The following is a 19,190-nucleotide window of genomic DNA, read 5'->3' on the forward strand; positions in this document are numbered from 1 at the left end:
CCATTCAAATAAAATCTGTAAGTCAAACAGAAACTATCTAATTACTCTGTCTCATACTTAGATCTTACAAATCTTTTGATCTGTTATCATGCTTATGGAAAGTAGTTTGTTATGTAATACTGGCAGCTACTGTTCTAAAAAAATATCAGTGGGTGTTCCTGCCAGATGTTTATATAAGACAACTAACAAGTGTCCAGCAGAGGGTATTAGGCAATAGCGGGGTACTTAGAGTTTGTTTACAAGCAGATGTACAATCATGCTGTGTTAATGATATGCAACACAAGTTTTCTTGGAGATCAATCGCATGTTTATTTCCTTTGAATGTATCAAAGAAAAACAAGGCGAAAGTGTCAAATTAGAAGTTTCAAATCAAATTATCTATCATATTCATCTTAGCAAATAAAAAAAAAAAAACTCAAAATTTGGATTTATATACATGTAGTTATATCGTCTAAGGAACTTTGACCATTTCGATCTTTTACAGTAAATATAATCAATGACTATAACTACGTTACGTAAACGTGGCATTTGACTGTAGCGATTTTCCATTAAAATAAAAAGAAAAAAGGAATTTAATGGTTGTTTATCCTTATCTTACACTTCGTAAATAGGCCGGTTTGATTTGCTCTTCTAAATACCGAAGAAGAGTCTTCCGCTTTAAGAAAACGTGTTCGTTTTATCTAAAACTACTTCCGGTAGATCTTCTGCCTCTTCCATCCCGCGAGCAGAAGAGACTGGAAAACAATATGGCGGATGATGGCGGGTAAGTAAAATTATGGAAAGATTTTCAAAAATGTTTATTATTAGTAGTAGTTAATCGGATAAAATCATCAACAATATGTATAAAATATGCATTTGTAATGTCAAAAAGATAATTAACAGATTAATAAAGTATTTTAAGGTAGCAGTTAACCAGTTAACGTGGTTTATAAAAAGGGTTTCAAGTTATGGCATGAGTGGAAAGTACAGCGAATGCGTGTATCGTTTAAATTATTGCTATGTTAATGCATTTGATTTAATGATTTTATTTTTTATAGATTCACGAATGTCAACGTTACTTTGGGGAACGGAAAACTTGTATCTGTCCAAGTATCGCCAGAGTTGTTTGGGCACTTTACCTCATCAGGTTTTTAGCCGGGCTCTGCTGAAAGCAGAGTCCTGGCTATAGGCAGGCCAATCGCCAATGTTACTATAAATAGCACAAATAAACAAAAAACCAAACAGCATCAAGTTAAAGCTTCCGCTATACCAAATAGTTACACAAAGAGCCACGTTTTGTCAAAAGTGTTGGCATTTTGTTTCTTTTTTTAAATTTCGAATGAATTGTCTATCTTTTTTAGTTTTCTTATTAATAACGTGTTTTTAAAACATTACTATGCATTTTGGGACACATACAATGCGCATGAATTTCCATGAACTACTTTGCTGCACGATGAAGAAACAGGGATTTGAATATATAATGCTTGTTGTAAAATTCAAGGCAGCAACTGTTGAACTTTTTAACTTCTACTAGACAGACTTATTTTTTGTTTATAGCCGCTTACAATTTGGTCGCTCTCTGATGCTTTGCCGACATTAAAAGCATGAGAGAGAGAGAGAGAGAGAGAGAGAGAGAGAGAGAGAGATTTTAAGTCTTTACTACACAATATGCATAAAGACACACCAAAAGAGCCCGGCTTTCAGTACTTCAGTACTTTGATTATTCTTTAGCATACAATTAACGTGAACACATTTTTAAACATTACACATGCATGTTTATTATAATACCTTATACCTATAATACTTGTATCTACAGGCACGTAGCATCGTTTTTGAAAGTGGGGGGGGGGGGGGCAGACTCATCCAAAAAATCATGACAAGCAAAAAAAAAAAAGGGAATTTTTTAAGTTCCCCAAAATCTTCAAATTCCAAATCGGGGGGGGGGGGGGGGGGGGGGGGGGGGGGGGGGGGGGGGGGGCTGGTGTAGTATAGCCTATAACTTCAATTTCACTACTCATTTCCTTATTTTCAAATCAATTTTTTACATACTCCCAAAAAAGTGGGGGTGGGGGGGGGGCCAAAAATTGTTCCTGCGAGAAAAAGTGGGGGGGGGGGGGGGGGGCCTGGCCCCCCCCCCCCCCCCCCCCCCCCCTGATGCTACGTGCCTGATCTATTATAGATGTAACGTTAATAAACAATTCTCACACTTAGAACTAATTCTACAAATTAAATAGTAATTTAATATTTATTTTTTTATTAAGTTAATTTGCATTCATTTGTTATATAGAATATATATTTTTATAACAGATCCTGATTTAAAACAGTTGGCTAAACAACTCATCATACAAGCAGCTATGGAGAAAGATAGTGAAGCAGAATGTGAAGAATTGCCAGGTATTTTTTCAGACATTATTTCTCCTTAAGTTTATAAAAAGGCATACTATCCTAAAGTCTGTCTCAAGATATTTTGGCCACACATTTTCTAAAATTATTCTATATCAAAATTCTTTAATTTTAATTTTATTTAATATTTTATTTATAAATACCTTTGGATTCAAATGATGTTCATTCAATAGCATGAAAAATCCAAAGATTTTCCCTTTAAATGCCCCCTCTACCTTGTCAGATTTCAATACACAGCTACATGTACAAATTAAAGGTCTACAGAGATTTTGAATTGCAAAAGAGATAAAAATACCCTGATCGTATATCATTGAAAAATTGTGCAAGGTAGTCCGAGTTAAACTTCCAAATGGAGAAAAGGTGTCAACATTTCCCATTATAAATCTCTGTAACAAATCTGTTTTCAGTTTTTTAACTGATTTTTCTCTTGTCATTTTTGTAGACATTCCAACTGTTCCACAGACCCCAGAGAATTCACCGAAGCCTACACCATCAGGCATTTTTACATACGAACAAACTATCTTTTTAATTTCTGCCTACAAGGAGAGAAAAGAAAAGTTCTTATCACCCACTCACAAGAAAAAAGCACTGTGGCTAGAAATCACAGAAGAGTTAAACAAATGTTTTAAAACTGAGTTCACTGTGGCCCAAGTTGAAGGCAGATGGAAAACACAACTTAGTGCGTACAAGAGGCATCAAACCGACCAGGCTAAGTCAGGGAATGAAAGGAAAGAATTTCTGTATGAAGAGGAATTCCAGGATATCTTCAGTGATCGACATGATATAAATCCAAAGTTTGTGGTTTCATCTTTATCCTCAAGCTCAGATAGTGGAAGTTTCACTCAAGATGAGCCCTGCACAAGCTCAAGTTCTGGTGAGCCAGCAGGTATCACAGATCCCCAGCCCAAAAAGAAAAGGAAAATTTCTTCCAGATCTAATTCTTCTCAAGTTATCCATTTTTTGGAAGATTACGTTGAAAATCAAAATAAAAAAAATGAAGAAAATATGAAAAAAATTGAGAAAATGCATGAGGAGAAAATGAAAATATTTAGTGGTTTCCTCTCAGTTTTTAAGAGTATGAAAGATTAAAATATTCATGTCTTCAAATCTCTGTTAAGCATTGAAATGTAGGTCTATGAATTCTGATGTAATGTTTTGATTTGTTTCTGCTTTATATGGTCTTTTTCCATCATGCTGTTTTCAAATATGGTATTTCATATTGTATTGTATCGTATTTCCAAACTTGTTGTATTTTTTAATTGATATTTAGTTATTCACCAGTAACTGACTTTCCATTTCAAGATTTGAAAATTATCTGTAATTTATAGAACTGCTACGTTGGGTGCAACAATTTGATGTGTTTACTATTTTCTTTTACAGGATATGCATATTTATGCCACTTGCCTCCAGAAATAATATGCAAAATATTGACATACATTCCAATTCCAGAGTTGTACCATTCTGTATCTAAAGTTTGCAGTTGCATGAATTGTCTTTTTAAGAGTGGCCTTGTATGGAATTCAATAACTGACTTGAATTTTTTCAATGAAGGAATGAAAGATATATTCACTGTAGAATTTTTGAAACTTTTTGAAAATTGTGTTAACCTTACCATTGATGCAACACTTCTGCAAGATTGTGATTTTTTGGGTAGTTTCAAAAATTTGAAATGTTTGGATATCAGGGGTTCCAAAAACGAAAATATTTGCATTGAAAACATTGTTAAAAATTTATCTAAGTGCAGATCTATGGAGAAACTCTTCATTAGCAGTTTGCCAAACTTGAGTGATGATGGTCTGTTGTCATTATCTAAGGAGATGGGGGGAACACTGAAGTATTTACAAATTCGTAACTCTGCAGAGATCAGGCCAGAAACTTTTCAGGTTTTGATGAAAAATCTAAAGTGTATTAAGGCCATCAGTGTGACTCCTTCTGGAGATTATGAAAAGTGGGCAAAAGTTCTAAATGAAAATGCTGTAAGGTGCAGTTTTGGGCATGAAATTCTTGATTTTGTTCCAAAGCGATATCTTGTATATGACAGAATGTTTTACTCTCTGTTGCCCTAAATGATTGTTAAAAATTCTCTGTGGAAGTTGAAGTGTGATTTAACATGCCCTTTAGTGGGCTTTTTCAGTCGCTGTATGTGAATATGTATGCGAGATTCAAGCGATATTCTTTATTTTTTAAATGCTAATTAAGCCAATATGTGATTTGTTTTCCATAATATTGATCTCAGGTGGTTTTTAAAAAATATATTTATGTTTATAAGCATCAAGAAGATGATTGTTTTGAATAATACATTTATTATATGTTTTTTATATAATAAAACAGTTTTTTACGTGAATAAGATATGCATTGCTTTATTTTAAAAGATGAATACACTTCGGTTTGTTCCATTAATTAATCCAATTTGTGAAAATGATTCAGAAAAAATTTCCAACACAACGTTTCTATACCAAATTTTCATTGCCAAACTGATTTCTTTGACATATATATGGTTAATTTTAAGTACCGGTACATGCAGATTTTAGGTGATAGCCAACTGTCGTGTAAGTAATTGTCTCTTTAACTGTCCTTCTGCATCATTTTCAAACATTGGAATAATTAAAGGAACCTGCTGGGGGTCATTGTCAAAATGCTCATCAAGTTCGTCTTGGTTCAGGATACAAATGTTATGTAGGATGCAAGCTGTTATAATAGCCTTGACAACATAAGAAATGTCATTCATTTCAACAAATTGGAGACGCCGAAATCTGCCTTTCAATATGCCGAATGAATTTTCGATGATTACTCTGGTACTTGATAAAATCTGGTTGAACTTAATTTGATCCCTAGTAAGGTTTCCTCTATTTCTGTATGGAGTAATCAGCCACCGCTTGCACGGATATGCCCCATCACCTAACAAATGGCACTGACCACAAAGAATTGGGCCTCTTTGCCTCAATGGAGAATTTTGAAAAACACGAGCATCATGCACTCGTCCTGGCCATCCACAGAAAATGTCTGTAAATCTTTTATCTCCTCTGCACACTGCTTGAAGAATGACAGAGTGAAATTTTTTCCTATTGAAATAATCATTTGAATGTCCACTAGGGGGTTTTATGCGTATATGTGTAGAGTCGATTGCTCCAATCACACCAGGGAAGTTCTTTTTTATCTCAAATTCATTGTTTACAGTCTGCACATCATTTGGCCAAATCACAAATTTTTGAAGAAAGTATTTTTGGAAAACATCTAACAACCTTCTGTTGTGGGAATGGAATGTCGATTCAGATACATTAAATCGATCTGCAATTGACCGAATTGTTTCTTGTGATCCTATGTACCACAGCATCATCAGTAAATCTTTTTCATGTGAAATTTGAGGTCGTCCAGCAGCTGGTTCTCTTAGTAGTAGTTCTGGAATATGCTGAATATTTTCCAATATAGCTTCGAATGTAGTTTTTGAAACACGAAAGAAGGTCTTGAATGTGTCTAAGGAATATCTTGAAACAACATCTTGCACAAAGCGTTCCACTTTATATCGTTTTCTTTGCTCCTGTCTGAAAACAAAGTTATTAATTAATTAAATTTTAATAAATTCTTGCATATTGATAGATTGTTGAATATCTTCAAATAAATTTTGTAGGAATTAGCAGAAATGTAATTTAACATTAGGTGCTATGATGACAGGCCTTAATAAATTTATGACATAGGCATGTAGCATCAGGGGAAATCAGTGAAATTTAAGGTATAGGTAAACTTGACCCCCCCCCCCCCCCCTCGGATTAGGATTTTAAGATTTTTGGATGACGATGCCCCCCCCCCCCCCCCCCCCGACTTTCAAAAACGATGTACGTGCCTGAATTATTTATAATTCAAATCAGATAAAGATAAGGTGATTCATAATATTGTGTATGTTATCTTATTCCTTGTATTTTTTAAATGTAGACTAAAATTACTAAGTCCCTTACATATCACTGCAAGCTGCAAATAGTGTAACAAATGAAAATTCTTCATCTGGCAAGTCAAAGTCTTCATCCTCAGTCATTATAATTACTGCAGCGCTAACTAAACATCGTTTCGACGCCATATTGAATCAGAAGATCACTGTTCGATTTAGCAAGAGAAACCGGAAGTTGAAAGATGACATTTTCCTCTTCTAGGAGGTGCAAATCGAACCGGCCTAATAAAAAAGCTAAACATTTACCGTAAACCGTCTCCGAGAGGTAGTCACAGTTTTGGAAATGTGATCTGCACACTACAGCATGTGACGAGGGTTCCCAACTCTGAAAACGGGATTCCCCACGTCTGATTGCATGAATCCAAGCTTTTTTCCTCAGTTGATCAGATGGAAAAACGTGGCCACCTCTATTACTACACCCAGGTACACAGCAACAAGTTTCCGGCATGTTTCACGTGTGAACTGACAGCGATTTGTTTACGTTTGATACAATAAAGCCGATGCGATAATGCGCGAGCTAGTTCCGAAGGGGACCGTATTATCGTGTGGCGCCCTCTAAGGGAAAGATAACAGGAGACGGTATCTAATTGCCTAGGGTCTAATTGCTCACCTGAGCAGCTATGACCAAGCTAAAATTGAGTGGTGGAATACAAAACCTGGTAGAAAACTATAACCTCCACACATTGGAATAAATATTTCATTATATTCTTCATAAATCTGCTGATCAAAACGAACAAAGGCCATTAAATTAAGCCACCCCCCCAAAAAAAAAGAAATAGTTTCCATTAATTTCAACATATAGACTAGGTTAAGACAAGAATTGTCCTGTTTGTTGTGAAAAAAAAAATAAACCCATTAAATCCGGTGTGAAAAATAGTCAATTCTAGGGTATGGGTGTTGAATATGATTCCAGGACTGGCAGGAGTAGATGGAATACATGTATACTGGTATACAAACATGACCCTTCCCTTTTCTATGCTGTACTTTAGCTATCATGAGAAAATCTTTAATCTGAGAGCATTCTTGGAGTACTAATTAAATCACTCAATACTGGGCCATCCTTAAAAAAAAATGTTTGTTTGGAATTGCTACCTGGTATTTGGGGGGCCCAGGGGGGAGGGAAATTTTTTTCAAGCAAGAAATCGGTCAAAAATAAAAATTGAAATTTTTTTTTTATCAACAGTGGATATTTCAATGAGTTGGGAGGCAATTCCATACAAACAATTTATTTCGGCTCTGACCACAGTTGGGATTAACTGCACTGTTTACTGTGGAGTTATAAAATTCATAAAAAACCTACTTTCGTGGATATTTTCGTTGTGTTGATCGATGAACTTTAATCATAATAATTTTCATTAAAGGGCAACATATTGTATTGATTAGATACAAATTAATGTATCCTTGAAAGTGTATCTATTTTTACAAAATTAATAAATATTGATGTCCACAAATATTATAATGAAATCACGGAAGATACAGACAAGTCTCACTTCCTCAACATCTTCCAAGAGAGTTTGAGAGAAAAAAACTTAATACAGTACAAGCAATTTCAATGGATATTTTCATTATCTGCTGTGATATTCAAATATCTACTTGAAGAATAATTTCATTTTATGACAGACATGATAAAAATGTATCAATATGAAAATTCACCTTCCTCGCAGTTATATATAAATCTTTTAATTAAGCTCACCTTTACCCACAAAAATAAAACAAATCTATGTATAAATGTTTTTATCATAATAATTTATTATAATTTTTTCTTTTTAAGGAGATAAACATTTACATTAATATATATATATATATACAAAATATAGATACCGTACATGATAAAACATATTTAAAAATGAAAATAAATATGGCTATATAGTACAAGAGAAATGGTTGACATGTTTTGGAAGGACACTTGTAATGTGGTGACATGGAATGGTGCACACTTGTGCAAGCATCACAAGACTATAGTGGTGAAATCATCATATATATACGTAAAATGTGAAACAGTAGTCCACAATGAATTGGTGATAATCAGCTGACTAGATCGTTATTACATGTATTTACAAATCGTAACCTGGCTATTTCTTGATGGTGTGTTTCATTGGATACATGGAAAATACTGATAGACATTTCATAATAAAAACATAGAAATTAGTCGTGTACGAAACTTTTTTCATTCAATACAAAGATATGAATTTCATTCTTTTAAAATGTACATTCACAAAAAATGTAAATATTACAAATATCTTTAATATGGAGAGCAAAATTGGGTTTTTGCTTCATTACAAAATATCACTTGCCGTGCACAACCATTTATATGTAAGTGAATCTAAATTCTCCATCTGTGATATGCAATATATGATATTGATCAAATCAGAAATACATTAATTTCATTAACAAAGTGATACCACAATAAGAGTATTCAACAGTAATGCTTAAGAAATGTCAACAAACCACCAGCTACTGGTGAATCTCTATTAACTATTCATATAGGATAAACTAATAATACAAAACAAGGGGATATTCAGAATAGATGCACCACAATAAAAGATCCAACAAACTGGTTGTACATGATTAATATAAATGAACACTCAAGAAACAGTAATGCTCCTCTCTTGTTGGAAAACACATTTGATCACAATGGGATACAAACTTCAAGTATCTCAATGAGTCATGGATTTCAAAACTTCATAACAAAACATTATCACATAAAATATCACTGAAGAACTTCACTGGCATTTTACAGAGTGATTTCCCTTTTCAGAGCAATGCTTAGTCACAGATGATCACTGCCTATCTATTGTCTGGAAAAACCACTCCGTAAACTTCCGAAGCTGAGCTGCAGCAGTCTGGGACTCCTCCTGGAGACGAATGTTATCTCTCCTCAAAGACTGAACTTCTGCCTCCAAATCTGCATTTTCCTTTCTTTCCTAAAAGAGAACAAAAAAATTCAATGCAAGCTCAAACTACCGGTATGTTGTGAAGTACCTAATTGAGTATACATGTACATGTACAGTGTACATGACACTTCCTTTCCCTCAGTATCTACTGTACCTTATCTAGATCTATCTCCAGCTGTTCTACTTTAGCCTCCAGCTCCTGGATTCTCTGTTGAGGATTGGATACAGTTGACCTCCACACAGATCTATCAATACAAGGGTCAAGGTTACTAACATTGCGATTTTAAAGTTTTTCATTTTACCAAATCTGACGACAAATTGTCAAGGTGCGTATTTGCAACAATTGACAGCTTACCCCTGAGATTGACTCGTTGGAGGTTTTGTATAGCTACTACCAGTAGTAGTTCTGCTGACTCCAGTTTTACTTGGTTCTGGGGGCAAAGCTCTGTCCTTTGGATCCCTTACAGATGGACCCGGAGCTTTAGTGTTGTCAGTACCTACAGACAAAAATGCAGGGATATCGATAAAGGACATGTCACCAAGAAATAAAACACACAAACACTGTGACGACAGCTTAACTACATGTATATTGATTTTTTTTTTCTCCCGAGATGATTACTGTTGCATAAGAATTAAAGACAAGAAATGGCATCTACTCATCTTATTACCCCTTTAGTACTTATCATATCTTTTAATACAATGCATAGATTCCTGATAATGCATAAAGACTACAGTTTCAGAACCTTTCAAACTCAGTACTAGACTTACCCCTTCTAGCAGACATCATCACCTATTTCTATTGTACTCTGTCTAACTAGATATTGATTATTTCATTAAGAGCTCTAACATCATCTGTATCGTGTGCCACACCTGAGACATCAGTGATGGAGAGAGATAACTGATTGTTATGTGCAAACCTAACAGACCTTGAAAAAGTAATCTATATATCAAATGTGGTTGTTGTGCAATCTAATGAATTGCTCTCAAATACAATTTATATATTAACTTGCAGTATATTTAGGCTTTCAGCCATTTTGGTGCATTAATTTTTTGCTCAAATAAACAACTTCCCATTAGTCTTAGCTTACTTAGGTTTAACATAAAGGTATGTCTACCTTAACCTGTGTTGGATTAAGAATGGAGAATAACACAATAGTTACGTTTAAATCTTAATTCAGAAACTAATTTACAAAAATATTAATTCTAAACCTCTTTCTTCACTACCCAATTCAATGCAGAAATTCTATCAATGTCAAGTAACTTGATTTAATTTCTAAATGACATTTCAGTAGTTCAGCACAATTTGCAGCAATATTTAAATGTATATAGTAACAATATATATGCTATAACCTTCAGTTTTTTCTAACTTGAAAAAAACAACCAAATCAATTCAAAACACAAATCAGTATGGGGGAAATGCAGGTTATTCAGGGTACTGACCATTTCAAGAAGATTTAATGTACTTGCTATCATCCTGTCTTTAGATGTAAAATACTTGTAAGCTTTATTTAAATTACAAAGAAAATCATAGAATATAAGGCATCTACATAAAGATAAATCAAAGTTAACAGAGGCTACTTACTTTCAATGGCCTTTGTGGCTACGTTGACCAAGTTTGACCAGTCGAGACTGGCCGCAGACTCGGGGAGGGGGACAGGGTTTTGCTGCTGGGGGGTTGTCTTGGGTTGGGATGCAGCTGCGTTACGACTCAGTACCTGGCGGGCTTTGGCAGCCATTGCACTGTCTAACATGGCTCGTGGCGACAACCTGTAAAGGTAGGAGGTCGTTGACAACATGTCAATAAAAATGTTAAACACTTTACAATAATTTTTTTTAGACAATTGACAAATGAAATCAGTTTTACATTGTCCTGAGAAATACAGATTAATTTCCTTTTAGCTTCAGGTAAAACACTTCCTCACTGGTACACAGCCAACAATTTTACTGAATTTAGTTATGATGTTAAAATATTAATACATTTAAAAATATCGTCTAACAATATCATTACATCATTAATTATCTATTCAGCCAGATCAAATTGTTTGTGCATTATCTAATTATTGCCTGACAGTAAACATGGTCATTAGAAAAAATTTGTTTTTTAAAGAAAATACTGTCTGACAATGGGAATACAAGTAATAACTTGATGTTATTTGAATATATAAAAAAATATTAATAACATGGCTGGTTAAATTTTCATGTGCATCATTTAAACCTTATTTAATTTTTAAATTAAAAATGTAGTCATACAGGTGCATAACACAACATACCTAGCATCCCCCAGGACTTCTTTGGGGAGGGCGGGGACGGGAGGGGCTGTGGAGAAAATGAGGTCAGCCATCACAGCGTCCCGGGAGGGGGATACGGTGGCCCCCTTCTGACTGTGGATACTCTCATCAGACATTGTCCTTTTGAGGTAAAAGCCTGGTCGCTCCGTGGTGGAGTTGCCCTGCTAAATTGAAGTCACATTCTTAAAACATGATTGTGGTGTAAGCAATATCTCTTATCACTGCCAGACTGTGAAACGTCAGTGATGATTAAACAGCTAATGACATGGACCGGTCTATCTTTTTACAAGCCATCCAGATCTCATTCATCTTTATCGCCATCAGTATAGATACGGTGTAGTACAAAACTAGATATGCTTACACATATATATTTGCTCATTTACGCTTCATACATAAAAACAATTAACCCCTCAACCCGTATCTTGTCAAGCGCCTCCCATCTTCAATTTTAAAGATAACTATTCTGTATCAAGCTCACATTCTCAGTGTTACTCAGTTAGGGTGGGAAAAGAAATCTGTCACAATTTTTATTGCCTCTAATTTCAAACTGCAACATCTAAATCAGAAATGTGTTGTTTTTTTTAAAGGGTTTTTCTTACCAAAATTCCTCTAAGGTCACTGTTTTTTATGTCCATGTCAATCAAACGTTTGAGGTCCTCTTGCAATTCATTGGACTGGGATTTTGAGTGCTTGCCGTGCACACCTGGGCGGAGACGACTATTTAATGATTCCTCTGATGACATTCCACTTAGGTTTCTATACAAGATCATAAATAAAATTAAATTCATATGGATAATAAAAACAAGACTTTCATGACAGAGCACAATTCATTTCCTACTGAGTTTCCATAAATAGGTAAATTGAATTTTAATTTCAATTTGATTGCATTTTCCTAAGCCAAACCTATTTATAAAATCAAGATGAACAAAAATTCATTTAAAAGAATATTCTTTTTTAATCTGAGGTCACATACAATATTTCACAATCTTAATGGACAACTTTATAGTTTAGCACTGTACAATAATTATTTTTATTATACTTTCATGTTAGAAACTTAAATCTGATTGGTTTTCACGCAGTTTATAATCCATTCTATTACCCTTAGCGATAGCAACACACTTGGCAATGGGTAACATAACGAATTTTTACATGCATGTAAAGTATGCGCATACGGTTCGCTGTAGAATTCACATCAAAAAATTTAAAAGCAGTACCGATAAGTTTTATTTAAAATAAAGACATTCAGTATAATAAAATAAATAGTGCCTGTTTGGGAGGGCAACAGTTGAAATTGACACACCTCAAAAACCATTGTCAACCTCCGCTTTGCGTCGGTTGACAATGGTTTTCTCGGAGTTACAATTTCAACTGTTACCCTCCCAAACAGGCACTATTTATATAGTATAGCACTTGAATTAAAGCATGTTGGATAAAACTGAGGTTTAGAACATGACACGCAAAATAGATTCATGATCATCATACATCAGTTTGAATAATATATCACTAGTTTAAATTACACACTTTTTAGATTTTTATCATCAAACTTTATCTGCTTTACAGCCATCAAACAGACGCATATGATGCCCAGATTTTAAATCAAATGACTTGATATTTTATTAATCTAATAATATCTAGTCACAAGAAATCAAACGCAACTTATATTGAAGAATTTATTAAAAATACTTAAACAAAATATATAATTATGTGTATTGTCTAAAAGGATTAATTTTAACTTCCTCATACCTTAAAACGATCCAACCCAGACGTTACTGGTGATATTTTTTGTGAATAATCTGACAAGGTTGACAGTTCTGCATATTTTAACATTTGAATTCTAAATGTTAAAAAAAAAACCTGACTACTTTTAATTGTTATTTTAATACATATCAGGTACATATATTTATGGAATACTTATTCTTTTCCTCTTTAGCGAATTTCACAAGATTGTTTTTGGGGAAATTGCCAATGCGTCTCATCTTTCTTGGCTGCAGTGTATCAAGCCTAAAGATCTGCTCAATGTATGAGCCTAAAAATATCTCCTGTATTTCACCTGACAAACTCTATTTACATCCTATAATCAAGCTACCAATATTTTTTATTTGCTTCTGACATCTCTGCCTCAATTCTTTTTTTGGAATCAAATATGAAAGGAATGTGAAAATAATACTCCAAGACTTTTGCAAGTTTTGTTGATAAATTTCAGAACTTTAGAATCAACAAAGACTGTGGGAGCTATAAACAATATTTCGTGAAAAAGAGTCTACTCTTTAATTTTGAACTGAAATTTATAACACATAGAGGGATTTAAATGAATGCCAGAGAAAAAAAAATATTGTACCATAAAAATTTTGAATACATCTGACCCACAGCATTTCTAGTTTAGAGTAACAGGACTTTGTATGTTTCACAAAAGTGTGTAAAGACAACAAAGAACTAAAAAATCATGCAGTCTGGACAACCTACTTTTGGGATGATCTTGGACTGCCATTTTCACTGCTGAGGGGAGAGATCTCTGACAGGTGCGTCCTTCTGTGACCCCCGGGCCGACCTTTATTGTTAGCAGAGGTCGGATCAGCTCGCTTCTTACCAACATTAGTTAAATCATCTGATTAAAAGAAAAAATAAATCAACTAAATTGTACCCAGCAAATCAATTAGTTAAATGATTGTTTCACTGAATTTTTTTTATGAGGAATTTTCTCCAATGATGCTTACAAGTTCTACATAACTGATAATTAGTGAGATTAATAAGCATATTAATATCAATCAAAACACTGCCTTATATGTTACATTTTTGGTAAAAGATGGCATTAAATTTTTTATCTTTACTTTACAAAGGGCATGAAAATGACCTACCTCTGGAGCTGTTGCTATGGTAACCCCGTTGTCCTGGCAATGCTCCTGAGTTATGAGATGATCCACTAGAGAATGAAGTGTCACTGAGATTCACACTAGAACTGGTACTCTTGACCCCGACCACATCCTGACCCTGACTTAACAAGTACTTAGAGTTCTGAGTCTGTTTCATTAATTCCAGTGAGATGTTGCCATGCTGGACAGCAGAGTAGTCTCCCCCTGGGGCAGAGTATTTCCGTGATGAGAAGTTACTGGACTGTGTGGTGGACATGCCTGAGGGAACACTCTCCGACTGATGGACAGCACTGCCGTAAGATCCAGAGTCTCCACTGGAATTAGCAGGGTCCTGTCTCCTTATCTGTAAATACACGCAGGCAAAAATGTCCTTTATTAGATTATTGTATCAAAACAAATGACATGTCAAGAATTTTTAATGTCAAGAATTTTCATTGAAGATTTTTGAACAATTTACAACACTTGATCTTATGTGGTGGATTGATTTAACATAACAGTACTCGCCATTATTTTGGGAACAGATACTGATTAAGAATGTTTCAAGTGATTCTCAAAATAATGCCTACCTGATTGTAGGTAGCACGAGTGCTACTCCAAGGTCTTGGAGCTGAAAAACAAAAACGAAATCATCACACTCTTGAAAGCTGTATATGTCATGATTTACATAACATAATAAAACACTAAGCCAAGAATTTTAAAACAATTTGTATACTACATCCAACACAACCTGAAAATGTGGTAAAGTTATTCCAACAACCATTCCAAAGTTTGCACAAAACTCTACATGCTGTCTAAAACATATGGAAAATAAATCAACAATCCACAAAACAGAGATGTTTGACCTGATAAGAAGAAAAAACGGAAATTACTTGCTTGGCGGAACATAATCCAATCAAGATTTATCCCCAGTAAGTTTCTTTAAAGTTGGTGCCTTATCATAAAACAATGCCAGAAATGTCAATATCCCCATTAACCTCTGCAGAACAGTAGGCAGGCTCAAATGATACACACACTGCCTACCAAAAATATATACAGCCTGTACCGACAGCTAGACATTTGTTTGACGTGTGAAAAGCTGTGGTGCAAAGTTTTAATATTCATAAATATTTCTGTAATTAAATCACTGCATGTTCTATAGCCATATTCCCTTACCTATTTATAAGCACAACAAAGTACACCCCTAGCTCACACAAAATACACAATCAATCCAACTCGGTTCACATTGACCATGAACATGTATATTACTTTTAACTACTCATGATTGTTAATTGAACTAATTCATTCTTATCAATCCTGGGATCAAGAAACTTCTTTACACAATTCTAAAAATAGCTGACTCAAAATCGGGCCAAATGAACATTCCCTTCCATACAGCTACAGAAGTTTAAACAAGGGTTTTCAATTATACTTGAAATGAATTTTAAAAAGCTTTCCATTTTCCGTCCATTATAAGAGCAGTTAGAGCCCACTGGAATTCTTAACCCTAGACTGATCAGCAACATTTACTCTCTATGCCTCAGTTACTTGATTGCTTGCAACATACCAACATTTTCAGAGCTTAAAAGGAGGCAAGCATTTTTTTAATATTCAGCATCAAACAACTTGTCACTACTATCAATGCATGGTTCTAATGCGATCCAAATGGTAGAACTTGAAACTGTTATGATTCATGGCAGTATGGTAATTAAACCTTAAGAAGCAGGCCATTTAACTTTGGCAGACTTTGTCAACAGTGTCACGGGCCCTTGAAATACATGATTTTTGCATATAGTCATTCCATAATCATACTCTGAGCAGAGACACCAGAACCTTGTTCATTCAAGCATAATCTAATTAAACAGAAAAATCTTATCATATTCTCATTATTATATCTATAAATGCTACAACTTGGTGCAGAAAATATACTTGCTAAGATATTATGCATTTATTGTCTAAATAAATATGGATTGATGCATCATTACTTTTACCACAAATCAGCTTGTAAATGCACATTAATACATATCATACCAGCTCATCTTTGAAATACATATAGAAAATATTCCACTGTCATTTCATACCCTCTCTCCTCCAAGAGGAAAAAGATTGAAATTAACTATGGGGATAGTTGATAATGTATCCAAGTCTAAGCACTGTACTCCCTGATCTAAAACTACAGTGTAGGTGAATTATCCATGGCCTGATTTTTCCATATAAATTGTATGCATACTATCAAAGTACCGGTAAGTGCAAGTTGGTACACCTATTTCCACTCAGATTTTGGAAGTCACTACAACATGTACTACTTCCACCACTGTCAATATTACAGTTACATGTACCGTAATCCGGTGAATATAATGCGCACCTTTTTTTCCAGGATTTTTTACCATGAGAAAGGGGTGCGTACTATACATCCCTATAGGATTTTGACATATTTTTTCCCTAGATGAAGCATGAGGTATCATACTGCCGTATTACCTATGCTGTTCACAAACAGGACCGATACCCCGCTATACATCGTAACATTCCTTCATTATCACATATATATTATTATCAAACCCTTAGGAAATGATTGTCATGGCGTGTAATTAAAGAAAATGTATACTTAAAGTCTGTTAATAAATAAACTGTTTCAAAATGGCCTTTAAAAATTAATTTGAAATGCCTATTCTTTATCTCCGTGTACTCCGCCATTACAGCTGTTATTTTAAAATAGAATGCGGGCTTGGATGGCCATGTGCTATTTGTAACCTATCTTTGAAAACAGCTTACACATCATTTTGCTCATTTTTAACCATTTTCATGTAATGCTAATTGATTTATTGCAAATAATTATGAATATAAATAATTCTATATCCAATTCCGTTAATTGAAACTTATTGTTGTGCTCCCCCTCCGCTAACACTTGACACCTTGGGTATCTCAGACGGTACTCCCCTTAGGCTATGTGTACTATACACAACACAACTATTTGTGCACATATTTTATTATGTTTCAGGCCTCTAATTGATCACTTTGATCGGCATCATTTAATAACTTAATTGGGTCCGTTATCTCTATACCTGTACACCGCCCGTTTTTCACTACACAGGGGTTGTAATGACTAAACAATCATATAACGCTTTTTAAAACATTGATTATGAAATAAAGATATTACCGCGATGTTACAATAAATCCATATGTAAGAAAATATTGTGTTTTTCTTATTTCCGGTAGCGTATTCCCGCGATGAAGTTGAGCGTGCATACAAAGTATAACTGCAAGATTACCGTTTGGTTAATTTTTTTGATGCGTATTATACACTACTGCGTATTATATTCACCGGATTACGGTACATCACAAAGGTCAATGTTCCTACTTCCACTGAGATACCAGTTGTCCCCATTACTCTAGATTTCTAATTAAAAGGGAAGAATTAATATCCACATAAAATCGTGGACATCTTGCTGATTTCAAAATCTTGCTTTTATTTGTCATAAATCAAATAAAACTATGATAAAATTCCGTGTTCACAATAATATACTCTCATGATTTGATACAAAATGTACAATTCAATCACAGAATTTAGTACTTGTGTAAAATAAGGAATCTACAGTACTTTCACTAAACATACATTCTATATAATAAATGATCGAGAAACTTGTAGTCCTCTTACACATAAATACCACCAACATCATAGTCCCTACCTCCACTGAGATACTGGCAGTCCCAATAACTACTGTTACATAGAAATATCACCAAAGTCAGTGTCCCTAAAACCATTGCGATACTGGTACTCCCTACTACTAACTGTTACACACATACATTCTATACAGGTCAGCATCACTACCTCCACTGAGATATTGGTAATCCCGAATTTGATCCTTATATAGATATTCTATCAAGGTCAGAGTCCCTACCTTCCCTGAGATACTGTTAGTCACTTCAAATATTACTATTACACATATGAAGGTTGTATCCCCTACCTCCACTGAGATACTGGTAGTCCCCACTGTCCCTCGAGTCCCTTGAGCCTGATCTCTCGTGCTTCCCGTCGTCTGATCTCAGACTGTCCGTGGGACGCGAGGTGTAGCCCTCATCATACATACTGGAGCCCTTAGAGGAGAGGGCAGTGTCCGTGTAGGCGTGATGGAGTCCGGCCCCTCTCTGGAGACTAGATGTAGCCAGGGGGCGATAACCCGGAAGGAGGCTCTTCCCAGGAGACTGTACTTCTCCCCTATAAGCAATTAACCATATACATAGTTTATTACATAGTCCAATATACCATGAAACTCACACGTTAACTGTATTGAAAGCGAAGTATACATATTAAAAGTTGGTTTTTGTGACTGCATTATTTTTTAATTTTAAATTGTAATCAATATTCTCTGTGAGTCATGATCTATATCAAGTTAAAGTCTTGATGGGGATACATAAAGTTATGCCATTCGGCATATTAATTAAGTTCTGTGGTGGTAGAATTTTTCTCAGTGATATTAAGTTGTGGAAATGTTAGCATATCATGCCTGGGTCTTACAAGTGGAGATATTTCCAATAAACAAGAAAATTACAAGGTAGTGAACAGTTCAGATAATAAAATTATATATATCTTTAAAAAATATAAATTACGTCCTCTTTTGATAAATGATTTTTTTTTTTTTCAAAATCAAATTAAAAATGAAATACCCCCTGTCCACTTAAATGTGCATTCCATACAATAGCTAGAGAAAAATTTTAATGAGCAAAAGAAAATTCATTCCCATAATTTAATAGCTTTAGAAAATGCTAGGTATAATGATAACCAAAACAAACCTAAAATGAAGCCATTGTCACCATCTAAGACCTATTAACACAGTCA

The 19,190-nt window shown here is 34.5% G+C and overlaps 3 protein-coding genes across 7 annotated transcripts in view; 1 reads left to right on the top strand and 2 right to left on the bottom strand.

The window, feature by feature from the left end:
• The first annotated feature begins 619 nt into the window (after positions 1–619).
• On the top strand, positions 620–4,448 carry LOC128178692 (uncharacterized). The gene is made up of 5 exons (XM_052845982.1): positions 620–763; positions 1,038–1,126; positions 2,287–2,373; positions 2,825–3,268; positions 3,763–4,448. Exons 1-5 carry the CDS (start codon positions 747–749, stop codon positions 4,446–4,448), a joined length of 1,323 nt encoding a protein of 440 aa, XP_052701942.1. The 5' UTR covers positions 620–746.
• Positions 4,449–4,767: 319 nt separating this feature from the next.
• LOC128178691 (uncharacterized) lies at positions 4,768–6,544 on the bottom strand. Its single transcript, XM_052845981.1, has 2 exons — positions 6,336–6,544; positions 4,768–5,924 (listed from the first exon to the last, which is right to left on the bottom strand). Exons 1-2 carry the CDS (start codon positions 6,452–6,454, stop codon positions 4,910–4,912), a joined length of 1,134 nt encoding a protein of 377 aa, XP_052701941.1. The 5' UTR covers positions 6,455–6,544; the 3' UTR covers positions 4,768–4,909.
• A 1,506-nt stretch (positions 6,545–8,050) lies between these two features.
• Positions 8,051–19,190, bottom strand: part of LOC128178792 (signal-induced proliferation-associated 1-like protein 1) — a 31,632-nt gene continuing 20,492 nt past the window's right edge. For 4 of the 5 annotated variants that reach the window (XM_052846139.1, XM_052846135.1, XM_052846137.1 and 1 more), the window contains 10 exons: positions 18,319–18,569; positions 14,944–14,984; positions 14,363–14,720; positions 13,971–14,112; positions 12,107–12,263; positions 11,490–11,671; positions 10,802–10,986; positions 9,575–9,716; positions 9,374–9,464; positions 8,051–9,249 (listed from right to left, as the gene is read on the bottom strand). In XM_052846139.1, the coding sequence (XP_052702099.1) occupies positions 9,106–9,249; positions 9,374–9,464; positions 9,575–9,716; positions 10,802–10,986; positions 11,490–11,671; positions 12,107–12,263; positions 13,971–14,112; positions 14,363–14,720; positions 14,944–14,984; positions 18,319–18,569 (1,693 nt within the window). In that variant the 3' untranslated portion in view covers positions 8,051–9,105. The remainder of the gene's footprint in view (positions 9,250–9,373; positions 9,465–9,574; positions 9,717–10,801; positions 10,987–11,489; positions 11,672–12,106; positions 12,264–13,970; positions 14,113–14,362; positions 14,721–14,943; positions 14,985–18,318; positions 18,570–19,190) is intronic. The other variant, XM_052846138.1, reaches the window with a different exon arrangement.

The sequence above is a fragment of the Crassostrea angulata genome, chromosome 3 (genome assembly GCF_025612915.1).
Source record: "Crassostrea angulata isolate pt1a10 chromosome 3, ASM2561291v2, whole genome shotgun sequence".
NCBI classification, from domain to species: Eukaryota; Metazoa; Mollusca; class Bivalvia; order Ostreida; family Ostreidae; genus Magallana; species Magallana angulata.